This window comes from Rissa tridactyla, chromosome 1, assembly GCF_028500815.1.
Source record: "Rissa tridactyla isolate bRisTri1 chromosome 1, bRisTri1.patW.cur.20221130, whole genome shotgun sequence".
NCBI classification, from domain to species: Eukaryota; Metazoa; Chordata; class Aves; order Charadriiformes; family Laridae; genus Rissa; species Rissa tridactyla.
The window spans coordinates 98850558-98866303 of NC_071466.1; the positions used below are offsets into that span (position 1 = coordinate 98850558).

Sequence of the window (15746 nt, forward strand, 5' to 3'; positions counted from 1 at the left end):
GCGGCGAGCGCCTTGCTGCCGGCGGCTTCGGGCGCTGACGAAAGACCCGGGCGCTGCCCGGCCGCGAGGCGGTTAACGGCTGCCGGCGCCCCGCGCGCCAGCCGTTCAGGCGGATGCCGGGCGCGCCGGCAGGGGGCGATCCCGCCGGGAGAAGGGGCGCGTCACGTGACACCGGAAAGCCTCCCCCCGCCATCAGGCGGGCGGGGGGGGGGGCAGGAGACCCAGCTGCCCCCTCCCTCCCTCTGCCCTGACGTCACCGCCCCTCCGTCGCCCGGGCGACGGCTCCATCAGCGCGCGCGTCAGCGCCGCCCGTTCCTTGGCAACGGCCCGGTGTCTCGCTCCCCTTCAGCCTCGCGCCTGGGCGCGCGTCTCTCTGGCGTCAAAGTGACGTCAATGGGCCCGTCTCGGCTTTCGGCGGTGGGCGGGGGGAAGAAGAGGCGGGCGGGAGGGCGGGGTGTGCGCGGAGGGGGGGGCAGGGGGGGGCCGGGACATCCCGCGTGCTCCCGCCTGCCCCCCGGCGCACGCACACACATACACACGCGCGCGGGCGCGCGCGTACAGGCGCACACACACACACACACGCACTCACGCACACCCTCGCGCGCACACACCCCTCCGCGGCGGCGGCGGCAGAGCCCGGCGCCAGCAGCCGCGGAGAGCTCCCGCCCGCCAGGTACGGCGGTTCAACGGCCGCTTCGGTGGTCGGGCAACGGCCGCCCCGCGGCGGTTGTGGGGCGCGCGCGGTGGGGGGAGCGGTGGCGGCGAGCGGCCGAGGGGTTGAGCGGGGCCGGGGCGGCCGCGGCTCCGCTGTGGGGCCGGAGGAGAGCCCCGCCGCTCCGCCGAGGTGTATGTGTGAGCGGAGGGGTCCCGTCGGCGGGCGGGGCTGACGGGGGTGTGCTGTGCCCTCTCCGTGCAGGTGCCAGCGCCCGCCTCCCCGGGGCAGCGCGGATGCTCCCCTCCTAGGCGCGGGGTGCGCTGCCCGCCGCCCGCCTAAATCATGGTGATCATGTCAGAGTACACCGCCGTGCCCGCTGCCGGACAAGCCCAGCAGCGGCCTCTGCGAGTCGGCTTCTACGACATCGAGAGGACGCTGGGAAAAGGCAACTTCGCGGTGGTCAAACTGGCCAGGCACAGAGTGACCAAAACGCAGGTGGGTACCGAGGGGGACGGGGGGTGAAGAGCGCCGTTACTTGCCGGGCCGGCAGCCGGTGGGCTGCCGCTGCCAGCGTGGTGAAACGAACTGGTGCTGGAGATGAGGAGAAGGGCAGCGAGCTTTGCGAAGTGCAGCCGGGCTTAGTGGTGAGCTGTGGTGAGCTTTGGTGAGCCTACACCAGTAGTTGAGGTGGCCGTTCGTAGGAGCTTCACGTTTTCCCGGTGTGTTCAACAGAGTCTATGTAAAATTAAAAACGAATGAGAAGATATAAAAAATAACATTTCTGTGTGCTGTGCTAGCTTCGTTGAATTACTCCGTCTCAGTTTGCTAAAGAGCCCAGCAAATTAAAGACCTTTTGAAGACTTTAGATAGGCTTAATTTTTTCATTCAATGTGTACGCTTCAAGAACAAAGAACTTGCAGTGCTATTTGCAGAAATAACTTATTAATGGGCATGCAACCATATTTATATTTCTAGTGCACATCAAAATCATATCAGTCACCACAGTAGAAAATAGTCTGTTAGAGGAATCTGTTTTTCACTGGCATGGGATGGATTAAAAGATTTACCGAATCCCGTCCAGTGCTAATTTCTACAGTTCTGTTCACTACCTTATGTGTAATCCTTTGACGTAGAAAAGAAAAATGAAAATGCTCTGTGTTGTAAATTCTCTGCAGTTGAGAAAAACAGAATCAGCTTTGTCAAGTCCATACTTTAAAAGCTGCTTTACTGGGATTTTGTGAGTTTGTGTGTGTGTCAGGGCGTGTGTGTCTTTTGTGTCTTTTTTTTTTTCTTAAGCGATCTTAACAGTAAGAGTACCTGTTTTGTAATACCTGGGGTTGTTTTGTTTTATTATTTGTTAAATCTGCAGGTTGCAATAAAAATAATAGACAAAACAAGGTTAGACCCGAGCAATCTGGAGAAGATTTATAGAGAAGTTCAAATAATGAAGCTTTTGAATCATCCCCACATTATCAAGCTATATCAGGTAAGAAGTCAGCTTTGAAGTGCAGCACGCAGATGAGATATGCTTGTGCTCTTCTCTTGCACATGATTTAAAATCAAATATTTGCAGAGAGAATGCGTATTGAAATACTTTTTGAAAAAACACTTAAACTGTTTTTTTTTAAAAGTCATTCATCATTCTTTGAACAAGATTCTGGTATGTTAGACAGCTTTTTGACAAAACGCGATGTAAAATTTACAATTGAAACCAAGCTGAAGTTTGTTTCAGATTGAGGAACTGATTATCTGAACTTCTATGATTAACTTGTCTTTCCTAACTCCTCTGCTTTTCCACTTCAGAGGACTAGAACTTCTTACATGCTTTTGATAAGAGGAAGACTTGAACTCATGTAGGATAGCAGAGAAGAAAGCGCAAAAGTTGAGTTTGCCATAAGTGCCATAAGATTTAAAATCAAGAACAATTAAACCAAATCAATCAAAATAGAAAATCTAAGAATTAGAATTCCGAACTAAGCAGAAAATAAAAAGCCAGTAAATGTTGGTACCTTAGAATATGTCAAAAATTACTTGTTTGGTTATTCTGTTCCAGTTTGTGTAGTTTTGAAAGTGAACTTTAAATATCTTTCCGCTTGCAGAGTTTCACAATGTGAATTTTGATTTACATTTGTTCAGTTTCTGCACTGGGTATTTTTAACAGTAAGAACAAATTAATGTGTTGTGCAGAAAACAGGATCACATCTGTCTAGTGAACAAGGACCGCTTAGCAAATTCTAAATATTCAATCTAATTAGGATTTGGTGTAAGTTCCTCTTAATCATCTTAAATAATGCCATGTGGATTTAAGAAGAAGATGAGGTATCCCAGTCTGTCTAGACCTGCGTAGAAGGGCAGGGGAGAGAGAGGAATAGATGGATGAATTAGCAGGTCTGAAAGTCCATGTGTAGTAGTAAACACTATTATCAGCTGTAATCTTACCGTTGGGTTTGTTAGCTTGAAAAAGAAAAAAAAAAAGTTTTAATTAATATGTAAGGCTGAAGAGCCAGTAAGGCAGGTGCTTAGGCAAGGCATTATTTTTAAAGACCTTGACACACATGAAGTGCTTGATATTTATAGTATTAACCATCATAACAAAAATTATTCTGTGTTAACATCTGACGTCATTGTTGCCCATAGGGCAGTGTAGGATATACAGAAACATTCTAACAGTTCGGTTGATTTCATTTCAGTGGAATGATGCGGGTGAAAATACTATTTCGAAGCTTTTAGAAAAGCAGGTTAAATTCCATCTAGTTGAACCACTTCACTTGATGGAGCAAATGACGTTGGTAGTGGACCATAATTTCTTTTCAGTGAAGTTTTCTTTTCTTTGTTGTTGTAACTGATGCTTTACCTGTTTGGTGGAGACTGAGAAGCAGGGATGGAATTAGATGACATACCAACGTAGGGTGTGTGTTCTTGTATTATTTCATCATTGTTTTAGTTTCAGCACCGCGTCTTAATTTCATCCAGCTGGCAACTTTCCCAGAACACTTTCCTTCAGTTTTTTAAACTGGGAACCTCTTTTCCTTTGCTCCATGTCTGTTTATTTTCATTTCATGTCTGTGTGTACTTGTAGTGAAGGGAGGACAAGAGTCTTCCAAAAAGGTTACAGGTTAGGAGCCTGGAAATTACAGCCTTTGAAGTAATATTGACGCTTTTTTGATTGTTAACCTGTTGTGAGCCTTCGGCTTCCAAAACAAAATACCTGCTCCTTGAGAGTCCAATTCCAGAGAAATGTTATATTTTAAAATCTGAAATGCAGCCTTTGAAAGATGTGCCACAGTAACTGAAGATGAATTTGGAAATGCTCAGCATTTCTCATTCATTGTTTGTTTTTGAGGTTTGTTTTTGGTTTTCCTCCAAAGAGAAATAAATTAACAGGTATCAAAGGAAGTTGATACTAGATTGATAGGTGAGCACTGGGCGATGTATTGACAGTTGTTGATGTGCATCAAGCACTGCCGCTACACAAACAGCAACCTATTGTCACTTGAATGGGAGGCTTACTGTGTCCCCAGCCAACACCAAATGGGAGTGGGGTATTTGATACTACTTCTTGATTTGTGCAAGTTGCGACTGTCTCTCCTGATCTAAATACCTGCTAGCCTTGAAACAAAAACTTTATATAAACTTAAGTGTCTTTGCAAGTTCAGAATATATCAGATAAATTGTAAAGCTATATATGCGTATTTTAACAAAAAATGAATTCAGGGAAGTTTATGAAATTATTGAAATGATCATCGGTTATCTTATGGAGATTAGGTGGCATGGTAATGATGAGAAGAACAATGGCATGGGAAGCCATTGTATATTGTAGGCACATAAGCATTGATTTGTTATCTTTTTCATTACCAGTTTGCTTGGAAAGAACGCCGTGGTGCAAAATTAAATGCCTCTACTGCCAGCTGCTGCGACAAATAAATAATTGAACTGATACGTTTGAGAACACGCTTAGAAAAGTGAATGAAACTACCGAGTTCTGCATTTTTTTTAAGCATGTCCTCTTGTGTCTTCACAGGTTATGGAGACAAAGGATATGCTTTACATTGTTACTGAGTTCGCAAAGAATGGAGAAATGTTTGGTAAGTCCTCACTGCTGGAGCTAACAGTTCTTTAGATTTTGAAACCGTGGCTTTATTGTTGTCATTCCTGAGTAATATATATTCTGATTAAAAATCCAGGGTTGGCATTGTCATCTGTCAAACAGCAAGTGCAGCACCTGTGGGATTATGAAAAATTTCCTCCAGGTGTTTTTAAATCCTGTGCCTCCTATTTTGTCTTGCAGATCATCTGACCTCCAATGGGCACTTAACTGAAAGCGAAGCCCGGAAGAAGTTCTGGCAGATTCTTTCAGCAGTGGAATATTGTCACAGCCACCACATAGTGCACAGGGATCTCAAAACAGAGAACCTTCTGCTAGATGCTAACATGAATATCAAATTAGCAGGTAATAAGAAATACGTGGCTACTCTACAGACAACATTAGGCGTGTACACAAATTCACAAATTCAATCTCCCTAGGATGATCCTATAAACTTATTTATGGTAACTGAAAATAAAACAAAAATTAGTGATGTTTTACTGAATGTGTATCCTCTGGACAAAAGAGATTAGCTTAAATGAATAGGCAGAGAACAAAACAATACATCTGCTCCCTTCTCTCCATTTTCTGCTACTTCTGGAGTATTAGTATGTGGTTGAGTGATGTCTTACTCCAGACTTTTACATTCATTTCAGACTTTGGCTTTGGAAACTTCTACAAGTCAGGAGAGCCCCTTTCCACTTGGTGTGGAAGCCCACCCTATGCAGCTCCAGAAGTTTTTGAAGGCAAAGAATATGAAGGACCTCACCTTGATATATGGGTGAGCTTGATATTCCTTAGAAATCGCATTTCACACTTTGTGAGGGGCTGTGGGCTTTCAAAATCATTGCTTCTGCTGTTTTCTATTGACAGAGCCTTGGGGTGGTGCTGTATGTCCTTGTCTGTGGTTCTCTGCCTTTCGATGGACCCAATTTACCAACTCTGAGGCAAAGAGTGCTGGAGGGGCGGTTCCGCATCCCTTACTTCATGTCCGAAGGTGCTTTTTTTCAGTTCCTTAATGTTAGAAAAGGGGCTAAAAATAAAAAAAATAGCTGTCCTGTTCCATCTTGGGGCAATGATGGATGGGACTGGTTTTGCAGCTGGCAATCGCTGTGTCTTGCATCCAGTAATTTCTGTAGGGCTGTGCTTATAGTTGAGGGGCTGGTTGCACACGTTTTCTTTTCTGGGATCTGCTTTATGGTGTGTCTAAAAGGCTGTTGTTTGATTTCTTAGAGTATCTCTATGGATTACAAAATACTTGACACCCGAGCTGGAGAAATAATCACTCAAAAGAGAGAAAACAGGAGTTTAATGAGACTAGCCTGCAATGCTGAGATGGGTGTAGTTCTAAGATATTTTAACTGCAGAAGGAGTATATTTCAGTGTGGCTATGCTGTCAAGGAGAGCAGAAATAGCGGGGCTTAGCACTGTTTCTTGAGCACTCCAGCAGTCTGGCGAGAAGAAGGAACTGAAGAGTATTATCACCTCTCTCTGATTTGGATTCGAAAACAAGTGAAGAGTATCTTTTAAAGTCTGACCTTTATCAGTTATAGCCATGAACAGCTTTGATTCCCTAGTTATAAACAAATAAGTAGTATATATGGACGAGGAAGTTGTATGCGATGGAGTTCTGTACTAAATTCTGACCTATTTTAAATGGATGTAACATCACTAAACCTGCATCCGCTCAAAACTAGCTCTCCTACAAGGTGCAAGGCCACGGTATTCAGTGCAGCTTCATTTCCTGTAGTGACGTGTTGCTTTTGTGAAATGTGTGTGGGCATTTCTTGTGCTGTTTTGAATATCTGGTAGTCAGATCAGGCATCAGCTCCTCAGAAACCTTTAATTCCTGTTTTCATAGACATACGCTGTTGCTGGGAAGGTTTCTTAGCAGTGACCTGGGGCTGGGCTGTTATTTTTACCCCTTGCTCATGAGTTTTTGTCTTTGTCATCTAGACTGTGAAACACTAATCCGACGGATGTTGGTTGTGGACCCAACCAAGCGAATAACCATTTCCCAAATAAAGCAGCACAAGTGGATGCAAGCTGACCCATCTCTTCAACAGCAGCAGTCTTTGTCCTTCTCCATGCAAAACTACAACTCCAACCTGGGTGACTACAATGAGCAGGTTCTTGGCATCATGCAAACACTTGGCATCGACAGGCAGAGAACTGTTGAGGTGAGAAGTGCTTACCCTTAGATACATCTTCAGCGACTACCAGAATGCCAATAGTGCAGTCATATATATGTCACTCAGTGACTAGCCTTGATCCATTGTCACAGCATAGTAAAATCTTCATTGCCTTTCTGGATTTCTACTTATTTGTTGAGTATGCCATTATGAGGCCTTAGTGATGAGCATTGGCTGCTTATATCCTGAGCTACCTGTAACTTAAGGGTCCTTTCAATGTCTTCTAGTCCCTGCAAAACAGCAGCTACAACCATTTTGCTGCAATTTATTACCTGCTCTTGGAGCGCCTCAAGGAGTATCGAAGCAGCCAGCTATCGAGTCGTCCAGCAACTGGCCGTCAGCAAAGGCCAAGGAGCTCCGAGATCAGCAATACTGAGGTAAGGAAAGGCATTACTTACTGGGAAGCTGTGTCAGTTAGCTCTCTTTTTTTCTGCCACTTTCTATGGGAAAATACAAGGTAGTAACTCTCAGGCTTCGGAAAACCAATTCTGATATTGGTGCCCTCTGATAGAACATAGCCTACTGTTCTTCAGCAGGAGGCTGATGGAATACTAGTAGCCTGTTTCCTAAGAAGTGACTGTGGGTCACAGTCCAAAGAATAGTCTGCCTCTAGTGCAGGTCAATAATGAGCCAGAAGATGAGGCTTTGCATGGAAATTTGCCCTCTTAGGCATTGGTTGGTTACACTTCTTTGTTACATACCCCATAGGATCCTCACAGGTACTCCATGAGTCAGTTTGTATGTTTTTCTGACAGTTTTTTTCTTTTCCTCACCCCCAGCCCCTTTAAAGTGTGCTCTGGGTGTCTTTTCAAATTGTATTTCCAGTTAAATTGCCTAACTTAGGAGAAGGGGTTTTGTGTTTGTGCTGGCATCGTGTTGTGTAACTTCATTAATTTTCATAGAAAGTACGTGGAGAAAGCTTGCATGGAAGGTGGCTCTGAAATTTCTTGAGTATCCAGTATCTGAAAAGTCACGTGGAACTGCAGTGTATGTGATGGCTTCTGTGCATCGCTCTCTCTCTCCAGATGCCTCAGGACAGTCTCACTAGTGAAACACTGCGATCATCTCTGCTTTACCAGCAACCTCAGAGCCTGATTCAGCCATCCTTGCAGGCAGAAATGGACTGCGAAGTGAACAGTCCATTACAGGTTGGTATTATCAGCTAAACTGTGTGTTACTTTTATTTATTTTTTTTTCCCCCTCATTGTTTTGCCAATCCAAAACAACAGGAGTTGTGACTCCTTCCAGTCTTTTGTTTGGTATTTGGGCATGGTGTCATAGTAGCCTTTCTAAACAGTACACCTACTGAAGACATGCCACAGGGCTGTGAAGAGTATTAAAAGGAGTGTAGAAATAAGGTAGACACCCTTCAGTCTGTGATCTGGCATGTTTTGCAGCCTGTGTTCTTTCCTGTGGATCCCAACTTCAACGGGCTCTTCCGGAACCGCTCCATCTCCCCCAACAGCCTGTTGGAGACCACCATTAGTGAAGAAGTAAGGCAAGAAAAAGAGCTGGAAGATGAAATTAAGGCATATGACCACCCTATCCGCATCCCTAGCAACACCAGCAGGAGGCACACACTGGCTGAAGTGACCACACATTTCTATCAGCATGCCCCTCCATGTAAGTAAGCGTGAGAGAGATGAAGGGTGTCCGTAGTTAGAGGAAACCATAGCAGTGGTGCCATAGCAGACAAATGCCATAGCAGACAAATGCCTCAGGAGTATGTGCTGATTTTACCTTGACTGGGGTAGGAAGGCCCAGAAAAGAGGTCAGTACTCTGCCCTCCACAGTTCTGTCTTCCCATAAATAAGCATGGCCCTTAAGGAAGAGACTGCCCTGTTGTACTTCATCTAGATCACTTTAGAGGGGAGCATTCTCACAAGTAGGACATAACCCTTCTCTACTTGCTTCTGCTGTTGTACTGGGAGAGGTGGGGGTGCCTGAATTTAAAAAAAAGGTCATCAATACTGACTGTATTTGGTACGCATCCAGACCCCATGAACTTAAACAAGCAAAACTGTTCACAAGACAATAATCCCATATCGTAGCTGTTGTGCTAAAGAAACGCTGTAGGCCTGATCCAGCATAGCCTGGTGGTGCTGGAGTTGCTGGCAGAGCCCTGCTTGCTCGACAGGAGCCCAAACTTAGGTTATTTGTTGATGACCCCTTCCTGGAGTCAAGCCCTGCGACAGCACAACTTGCTGGACACCTCTCCAGCTCACAGGTGGCTATTAGTGCCAGTGTAGGTGGGCAGAAGGCTCTGATATTATGTTTATTCCTTCCTGTACTCATCTTGGGAATGTTCTTTCTCTCCTTCCTTCCCCTCCGTAGGTATAGTCATTTCCTCTTCTGCAAGCCCCACGGAGGGAACTAGTTCAGACAGCTGCCTTACTTCATCTTCAAATGACAGCTCAGTGGCCCTGAGCAGCTGTTTGGCAGGTCAAGTAATGACGGGGAGCCCAGCCACAGCTAGGATGACGTCAGCCTTCCTAGCTTCCCAGTCTGACGCTCCGGTGTTACAAGCCCAGGGCTGCATGGGAGGTGCTTCTCTCCTGCCTGTCAGCTTCCAAGAAGGAAGGCGAGCATCTGATACCTCATTAACTCAAGGTAATGTAATCTTTTCCTTGCTTTATTGCTGGGGGATTGCACCCTTCCAACTGCCATTAGAAAAGGGTAGCATGCAGGGATACGGTCTTTCCCGTGTTACACTGAGGCTAGCCACCTGGTTATTCTGCCTCATGTATTCATGGTCCCTGAGGGAGAGTTGGGTGCCCTGAGGAAGATACCTAGATGAGAGGTTCTCAGATACTGATTCGGCATGCCTGTGAAGATATTTCTGCTGCCGTGAGTGGGATGGCAGGCTCCGCCTTCCTCCTAAAATACGGAGTGCACAGCATCATGATTTCTACCAGGTTTCTCCTTTGCTGTGCATGTGTCCACCTGCAGAAGGGTGCAGCTGTCCCAAACCCTGTTCCGTTACATAAATTTTGCTCTAACCATCAGGCAGAGGGGTGAACGTGAACTGAAGAGTCACGGTCTCTTCTAGCACAGTTCTCACACAAATGAAGGCAGCTTCCCAGAAAGGCTGATCTGTAAAGAAGGCTCCTAAGCAAATGCTGAGGAGGATTAAAGTGCATTTCTTTTCCTCATGTCTCACAGGCTTGAAGGCTTTTAGGCAGCAGCTGCGGAAGAACGCTCGAGCCAAGGGGTTTCTCGGCTTGAATAAAATCAAAGGCTTTGCTCGGCAGGTGTGTCAGTCCTCCTCATCTCGGGCAGCAAGGAGTGCCATGAGTCCTTTCCAACACACGCAGCCGAACACCTGCATGTACAGCAGCAGTGGGAGCAGCAGAGAGGGAAGAAGCCTCCTGGAGGAGGTGCTACAGCAGCAGAGGTGAGAAGCTGGCCAGGAGGAGTTTTGCTGTTTTCATTGGGTTTACTTTGGTTAGGGGCAAGCGAGGAGGAGTAAACACAGCAAAAGAGGTTGAGGAGTTTGGTCACTGTGGATTCCTATCCTCCATCTTTGCTGTGTGGCAGCAGATAAACTGCTTGGCTTCCTTTGTGGCTTCCTGCACTGGCATACGTAACACAGGACGTGCAGTTCCACTTAAAAATCTCGACATCCAAATATTTGGAGGTTGCTGAATTGAGAAGCAGTTTGGTACTGTGGGGGAAAACATTACTTCTCCCTATTGCAAGCTGTGTTTTTCTTTGTTAGTTTTGGGAATGACTTCTTTCCTCCTCTGCCTCCTCCTGTAATTTTCCCATGGCAAGGAAGTGAGACCTTGTAATTTGGAAAAGTTACAGCCCACAAAGGAGGCACAGTTCCAGTGGCCTCAAATGTCATGTGTGGTGGCACCTCTTCATTCCCATAGAAGCAAGATGGAAAATTGAATTTCCGGTTTATCTGCACACGTTGTCTCTAGAACATCTATTATTAGCAGGCAAATGGTGACTAGATAACTTTCTGGTGATAGTCGCCCTCTCCAACACGAGGAAAAGCCAAATGAAAACACGTTGACCTAGCATGGTCAGCTTGCTGTAATTGTTCTGGCTGGGTAAGGAGAGGTTTGATAGAGAGAAGGAAACAAAGGGGAAAGTTATGGTCAGGGTTAGGGGCAAGAAAGGAAGAAGAAAAACATTAAATTATCCCAGCAGTGCAAATTAACCTCTTCCACCCTTGGATTTTGTTCAGAATGCTCCAGTTCCAGCATCACCAGCTACTCCAGACAGCTTGTCTACAGAGTTCTCAGACATCTGGAACAAATGGCGTCCCCTCCTCTGATAGCGTAGGTACCTGCAAAGCATCCAACTGTCTTCTGTTGTCAGAGCTACAAAGAGAGAACTCATTTGAGCTGGCCTTAGCTGGCAACAGCCAACTGCTCCAACCTCATTTCTTTGGTGTCAGCGTGTCGCCAGTGTCCTCAGCAGCTCACCTTTTAGACACGCACCTGTACATCAGCAGCAACATTTCTCCAGTTGGCACTGCCTTCTCTCAGCAACAGAGTTTCTCTGTGCAGTCTCCAAGCTATGACGCTGTCACTCTGCAGCACGGGGATTGTGAGATGGAGGACCTGACTTCCAACCAGCTAGGGAAGTTTGTCCTGGTCAAGTGAGAGCCCCGGCTGCTACAGCTCATGCCGCTCTTGTTGCGAAGAACTTTCACCACTGTTCCATGGTGGGTGTGGGTTCATGGCTGGCTGGTGTCATGTGGACGAGTGACTCTCAGAAGCAATAAATTTTGAAGTATGTGAAGAGGCTGTCTGGCTCAGAAAGCTAGCAACTTTATAGAACTGAAACAAGCAATATGTATGTCTTTTTGCTTCTACTATTCTTGCACTGAACAAATATGAATAGAAACTGAATTTTTTAAAGGAAAAATAATGATGGGGAAGATGGGTGGGGCGTTTGTGGGGACAGGGAGGGATGTGGTTCGGGAAGAACTCTTCGGTACTGTACTCAAGTCAGACCAATACAGCTCTGCTGTTATGCAAGATTAGCAGCTGTCAGTAATGGTGACACAGCAGGGAAAGGCTTTGCAAAGAAGGGACCAGAGCCTCCCTTTTTCACAATATTCATTTATGGGTTTGTGAAGATGATTACCTCTTTTAAAGAAAATAAACAGAAAACCAGTGGCATGCAGCATTATGCATTCATAGAAGACAAAAATGGAAGCATTGCCATTTGTTGTTTTTTGAGTTTTTTTTTCCTCTTGTTAACACTCATTTTATTTAAAGGAACCAAAATCCCCATTCCAGACCTCCCAGATTACATATACTTTAAATGAAAACTGTGAACTTCATGCTTGATACATCAGCTGGTGAAGCTTAAAAAGCCCCTCTAATTAGTACAGAAGCAAGTAATCTATTGAAAATGTATCCCTTGATATCAGGATCCAAATTGCATAATGTCTGGTCTCTTGCAGGGATGTTTGTTTGGGGCTGGTGTGTGTGTATATACATACACACACTGCACACATGCATATATTTTGTCAGAATCTTTTTATAAACGCTAAGTTTTTTCATATTTTTGCAGAGGCACTGAGGAGGGAAGCATTAGTACCGGTGGGGTGATGGGAAGGGTTTTCTTTTTTAAAAAGCCCTCCTGGAGGTTGCCTACAAAATTGCCTGAGGGGTATTTCTTAGTGCTGCACATTGTTATTTCCGCTGCTAATTGTTTTTATGCATTTCATTATCAGGGTCCAAACAGAACTGACTCTTGGGGAAACGTGCAATATTGAGGTTATAATTATATACTGACAAAGACAAAAGGAATAGGCTAGAACAGAATTCTACTCTAACGGAGTACAGCTATTTCTGAACAAAACTGTATTAAAAGTGAGTAAAACAGCACAATCTTTGTGTGTTTGTTTTTGGTTGATTTGTTTTTGGCATATTAGCAAAATGAGGTTTTGGATTAGATAGGTGTTTTTTTTCCTATGGTTTTTAATGCTGTATATGTATATAAATAGGAAGCAGAAAGCTATATAACACTAGTTATTTTTTATATTTTGTAATATGCTTATATTGTGTTTCTGGTATAAACCCCACTCCCCTTCCAAGATAGAGCGTGCCTTCTGTTGGTATCAACAGAAGTTATGCTTGGGTGTAAAGGGGAGAGCAGACTGTGCTCCTACAGAAGTGAGTTGGGTAGGGCGGGCAAGCTTTGGAAGCAGGTGAGCAAACAGTGAGCCAGCTAGGCTGGAAGCTGTCATCGGAATGTCAGAAAATAGCTGCATTCTGTCTAAATGCTTAAAGGACCCATCTCCCTAGTGTGACACAGGGTGCCTTCAAGTTAACCTTGGCTTCATGCAACCTGCAGTATTACGCATTTGCAAATAATATGGATACCTGTTTTTTTGTTTGTTTGGGGTTTTTTTTGTTGTTTTTTTGTTTTGGATTTTTTTTTCTTTCAAGAAAAAAGCCAAAGATCGACCAGGTTAATTGGTGGGAGTAGGAAGGGTTGAAGATGTCATGTGGCTCTGTCTGTGGCTCTCCATAAACGACCTTTTATCTGTGTGTTTATCTGTGTGTCTCTATTGGTGCATCTCCAGCTTGCTGCTGCTGCTACGTGGTCCGGAAGCTTCAAAGTGAGAGAAAATTGCTTGAGTTGAATTTCTGTTAATGAGTGGTGCCTTGCAGCAGAGAAAACACCAAAGTCTCATGCTCATTTTTAGTGGTTTCAAAAAAAAAAAAACAAAAAACAAAAAACAAAAAAACCCAACCTAACCCAAAAAAACCAGATTGCGTGGACATGGCTGGAGAGGAGGGCAAGAAGAAGCCAGCTCATCACAAAGCAGCAACTTTGCCTTCAGTTTTGTAAGGGGTAGCACACATACTTAAAACGCAGAATTTCCTCTTCAATGTTTGTTTTGTTTAATGCCATGGATCAAAAGGCCACAGATTCTTTTGTTTCCTGTCCTGAGCAATGACAAGCACTTTACTTTCATAGTATTTTTTTTTTCTTTTCCAATTGCTGTAGAACCTCTTTGGAATTATTGCTGGAGCAGAAAGAGGTCATTTTAAAAGTTTGGGTTTTTTTGTAGATATCTTGACAGTGCTGTTCTGCAGACTGCAATGCAATAGGGTATTTAAAGACACTATGTGATTGGTTTAATTGAGATGTATAGTTTATTTTTTATCATGACTGAACAATCATTTTATTTCTTATGTTAAAATGAGAGGTGTACACCAAAATGATTAGTCGATGTGTTTTATTTAATATTTAAATAAAAAACGTTTTAAAATTGTTGTCCTGCAGCTGACTCTGTGGAGTATTTTCTCCTGGTATATACATATGACTTGCATAGTTAAGACTCATTTTTAAAGCCTGAGTCCGTAGGACATTACTGACACTTTCTATTACATACTAAATGAAGAGGAATGGCGAGCTCACAAATCTGATAATGGGATATTGAGCCTTTCGCTGGTAGGCAATCTGTCTGAATCTAACCCAAGTCTGTAGTAATCAGGTTATAAAATCTGACAGGAAGAGAGGTCTACGGAGTGAAAATGGTCAAGCGTGGTTTAGTCGTTACCAGATGAGCACTCCATCCGTGTCACCTTGAGTCGAGAGAGGCCCCGGCCAGATTAAGGCAGTGACGGAAAAAGAGAAAGGGGGAGAGAGGGAGGGAGAGAGAGATTCTAGGGGTGCTGGCTTTTCTCCTTTAAAATATAATTTGAGAATTAAAGAACTACTGGAAAGGTACAGGCTTTGTTGGCCTGGGAACGTGTGTACGGCGCTGGCTGCCCCACACTGTGGAGATGCCTCGGCCAGCTTTAAACAAGCCGAGGTTCCTGCTGCCACCAGGCGCTGCCCTGGCTGCAGGTGGGGGAGAAGGAGGGACTGGCCTGGACCGTGCTGCTTAGGCTGTAGAGACAGATCCTCGGTCTCATCCCTGGTTTGTCTTCACGCGCTCTGTGTTTCCTTTGCACTTTTGAGAGATGTGGGCAGCGCTGGGCTGCCGTCTGCGCAGCGGGTGCACAGGGTGCGGGCGATAGAAGGCTTTGTACTCCGCACGTGCAGGTAGAATGAGGGTGAGGAGGGGTTTCACCTGCAAAGGGACCCCTCCATATTCACAACCTCTAGTTTAACCTGGCAAACACTCAGCAAAGAAAAAAAAAAAAAGATTTTTTCTTCTCAACGAACAATGGTGTTATTTTTTAAAAAAAATTTTAATCCTCATTCTGAAGTTTTTACTTTCAAATCCACCTATCACATTTGGAAGGAAGGGGAGAGCGGTAGGAAGGTAAATCCAAAAAGCTGAACAAAAGCTTGGGGGCAACAGAGATAATATTTACTTCTTTTGCTTTCTGAAGGAGTTGTTCGCTGGGCTGGAATTTGTAGAGCTCTGTATGCGTTTGCCATGACTCTCAAACTGGTAGAAAAGTGTCATGCATGTGCTTTTCTAGGGTTGTGTTTTCTATGTGACCGTCCAAAGTTAGGTTTTAGCAGTTGCAGCTATTAAAAAATAATGGAGGTATTCTTAATTATTTTTAATCTAGCTTTTAGTATGACCTGGTTTAAGAATAATCCCAACTGCTGTTTTCAACTGGGTTCTCAGGGCATTATTTTAAACCCCAGTAATTCTGGGAAATCTCAGAAAGTTGCTTCTTAATGGCTATAAATCAGTGCAGCTCCACCAACTTTCATTGACATCACTGACCCTTGGGTATAGAAGGATCTTGACAGCATCATGATCTCTGTGAAATGGTAGGAAAAACAGGAACAAAGAAACCCTGGGACTCTGGACTCAGTTTCCATGCGTACACTGTTTCACTCTTGGTGCTTTAGTCACTGTCTTCCTGCCTTTCCT

At 44.7% G+C, this 15746-nt stretch overlaps 1 protein-coding gene across 2 annotated transcripts; it reads left to right on the forward strand.

Annotated features, from left to right (window-relative positions):
- Positions 1 to 485: 485 nt before the first annotated feature.
- On the forward strand, positions 486 to 14188 carry SIK1 (salt inducible kinase 1). 2 transcript variants are annotated; one of them, XR_008469496.1, is made up of 15 exons: positions 486 to 673; positions 917 to 1150; positions 2025 to 2141; positions 4677 to 4740; positions 4944 to 5105; positions 5396 to 5520; positions 5613 to 5736; positions 6696 to 6919; positions 7159 to 7308; positions 7957 to 8079; positions 8329 to 8554; positions 9266 to 9541; positions 10094 to 10325; positions 11127 to 12768; positions 13485 to 14188. XR_008469496.1 is itself a non-coding variant. In XM_054222377.1 (14 exons), the coding sequence occupies exons 2-14, from the start codon at positions 998 to 1000 to the stop codon at positions 11545 to 11547; spliced, it is 2397 nt and encodes a 798-aa protein (XP_054078352.1). In that variant the 5' UTR covers positions 486 to 673; positions 917 to 997; the 3' UTR covers positions 11548 to 14188. The 2 variants fall into 2 exon arrangements, 1 of the variants encoding a protein (XP_054078352.1); XM_054222377.1 differs by having other exon boundaries at positions 11127 to 14188.
- The last annotated feature ends 1558 nt before the right edge of the window (positions 14189 to 15746 follow it).

Coding starts and splice junctions, on each gene's coding strand:
- SIK1 (XM_054222377.1), top strand. CDS start 998: ATGGTGATCATGTCAGAGTACACCGCCGTGCCCGCTGCCGGACAAGCC. Junction 2,142..4,676: donor ACATTATCAAGCTATATCAG/GTAAGAAGTCAG, acceptor GTGTCTTCACAG/GTTATGGAGACAAAGGATAT. Junction 9,542..10,093: donor TGATACCTCATTAACTCAAG/GTAATGTAATCT, acceptor CATGTCTCACAG/GCTTGAAGGCTTTTAGGCAG.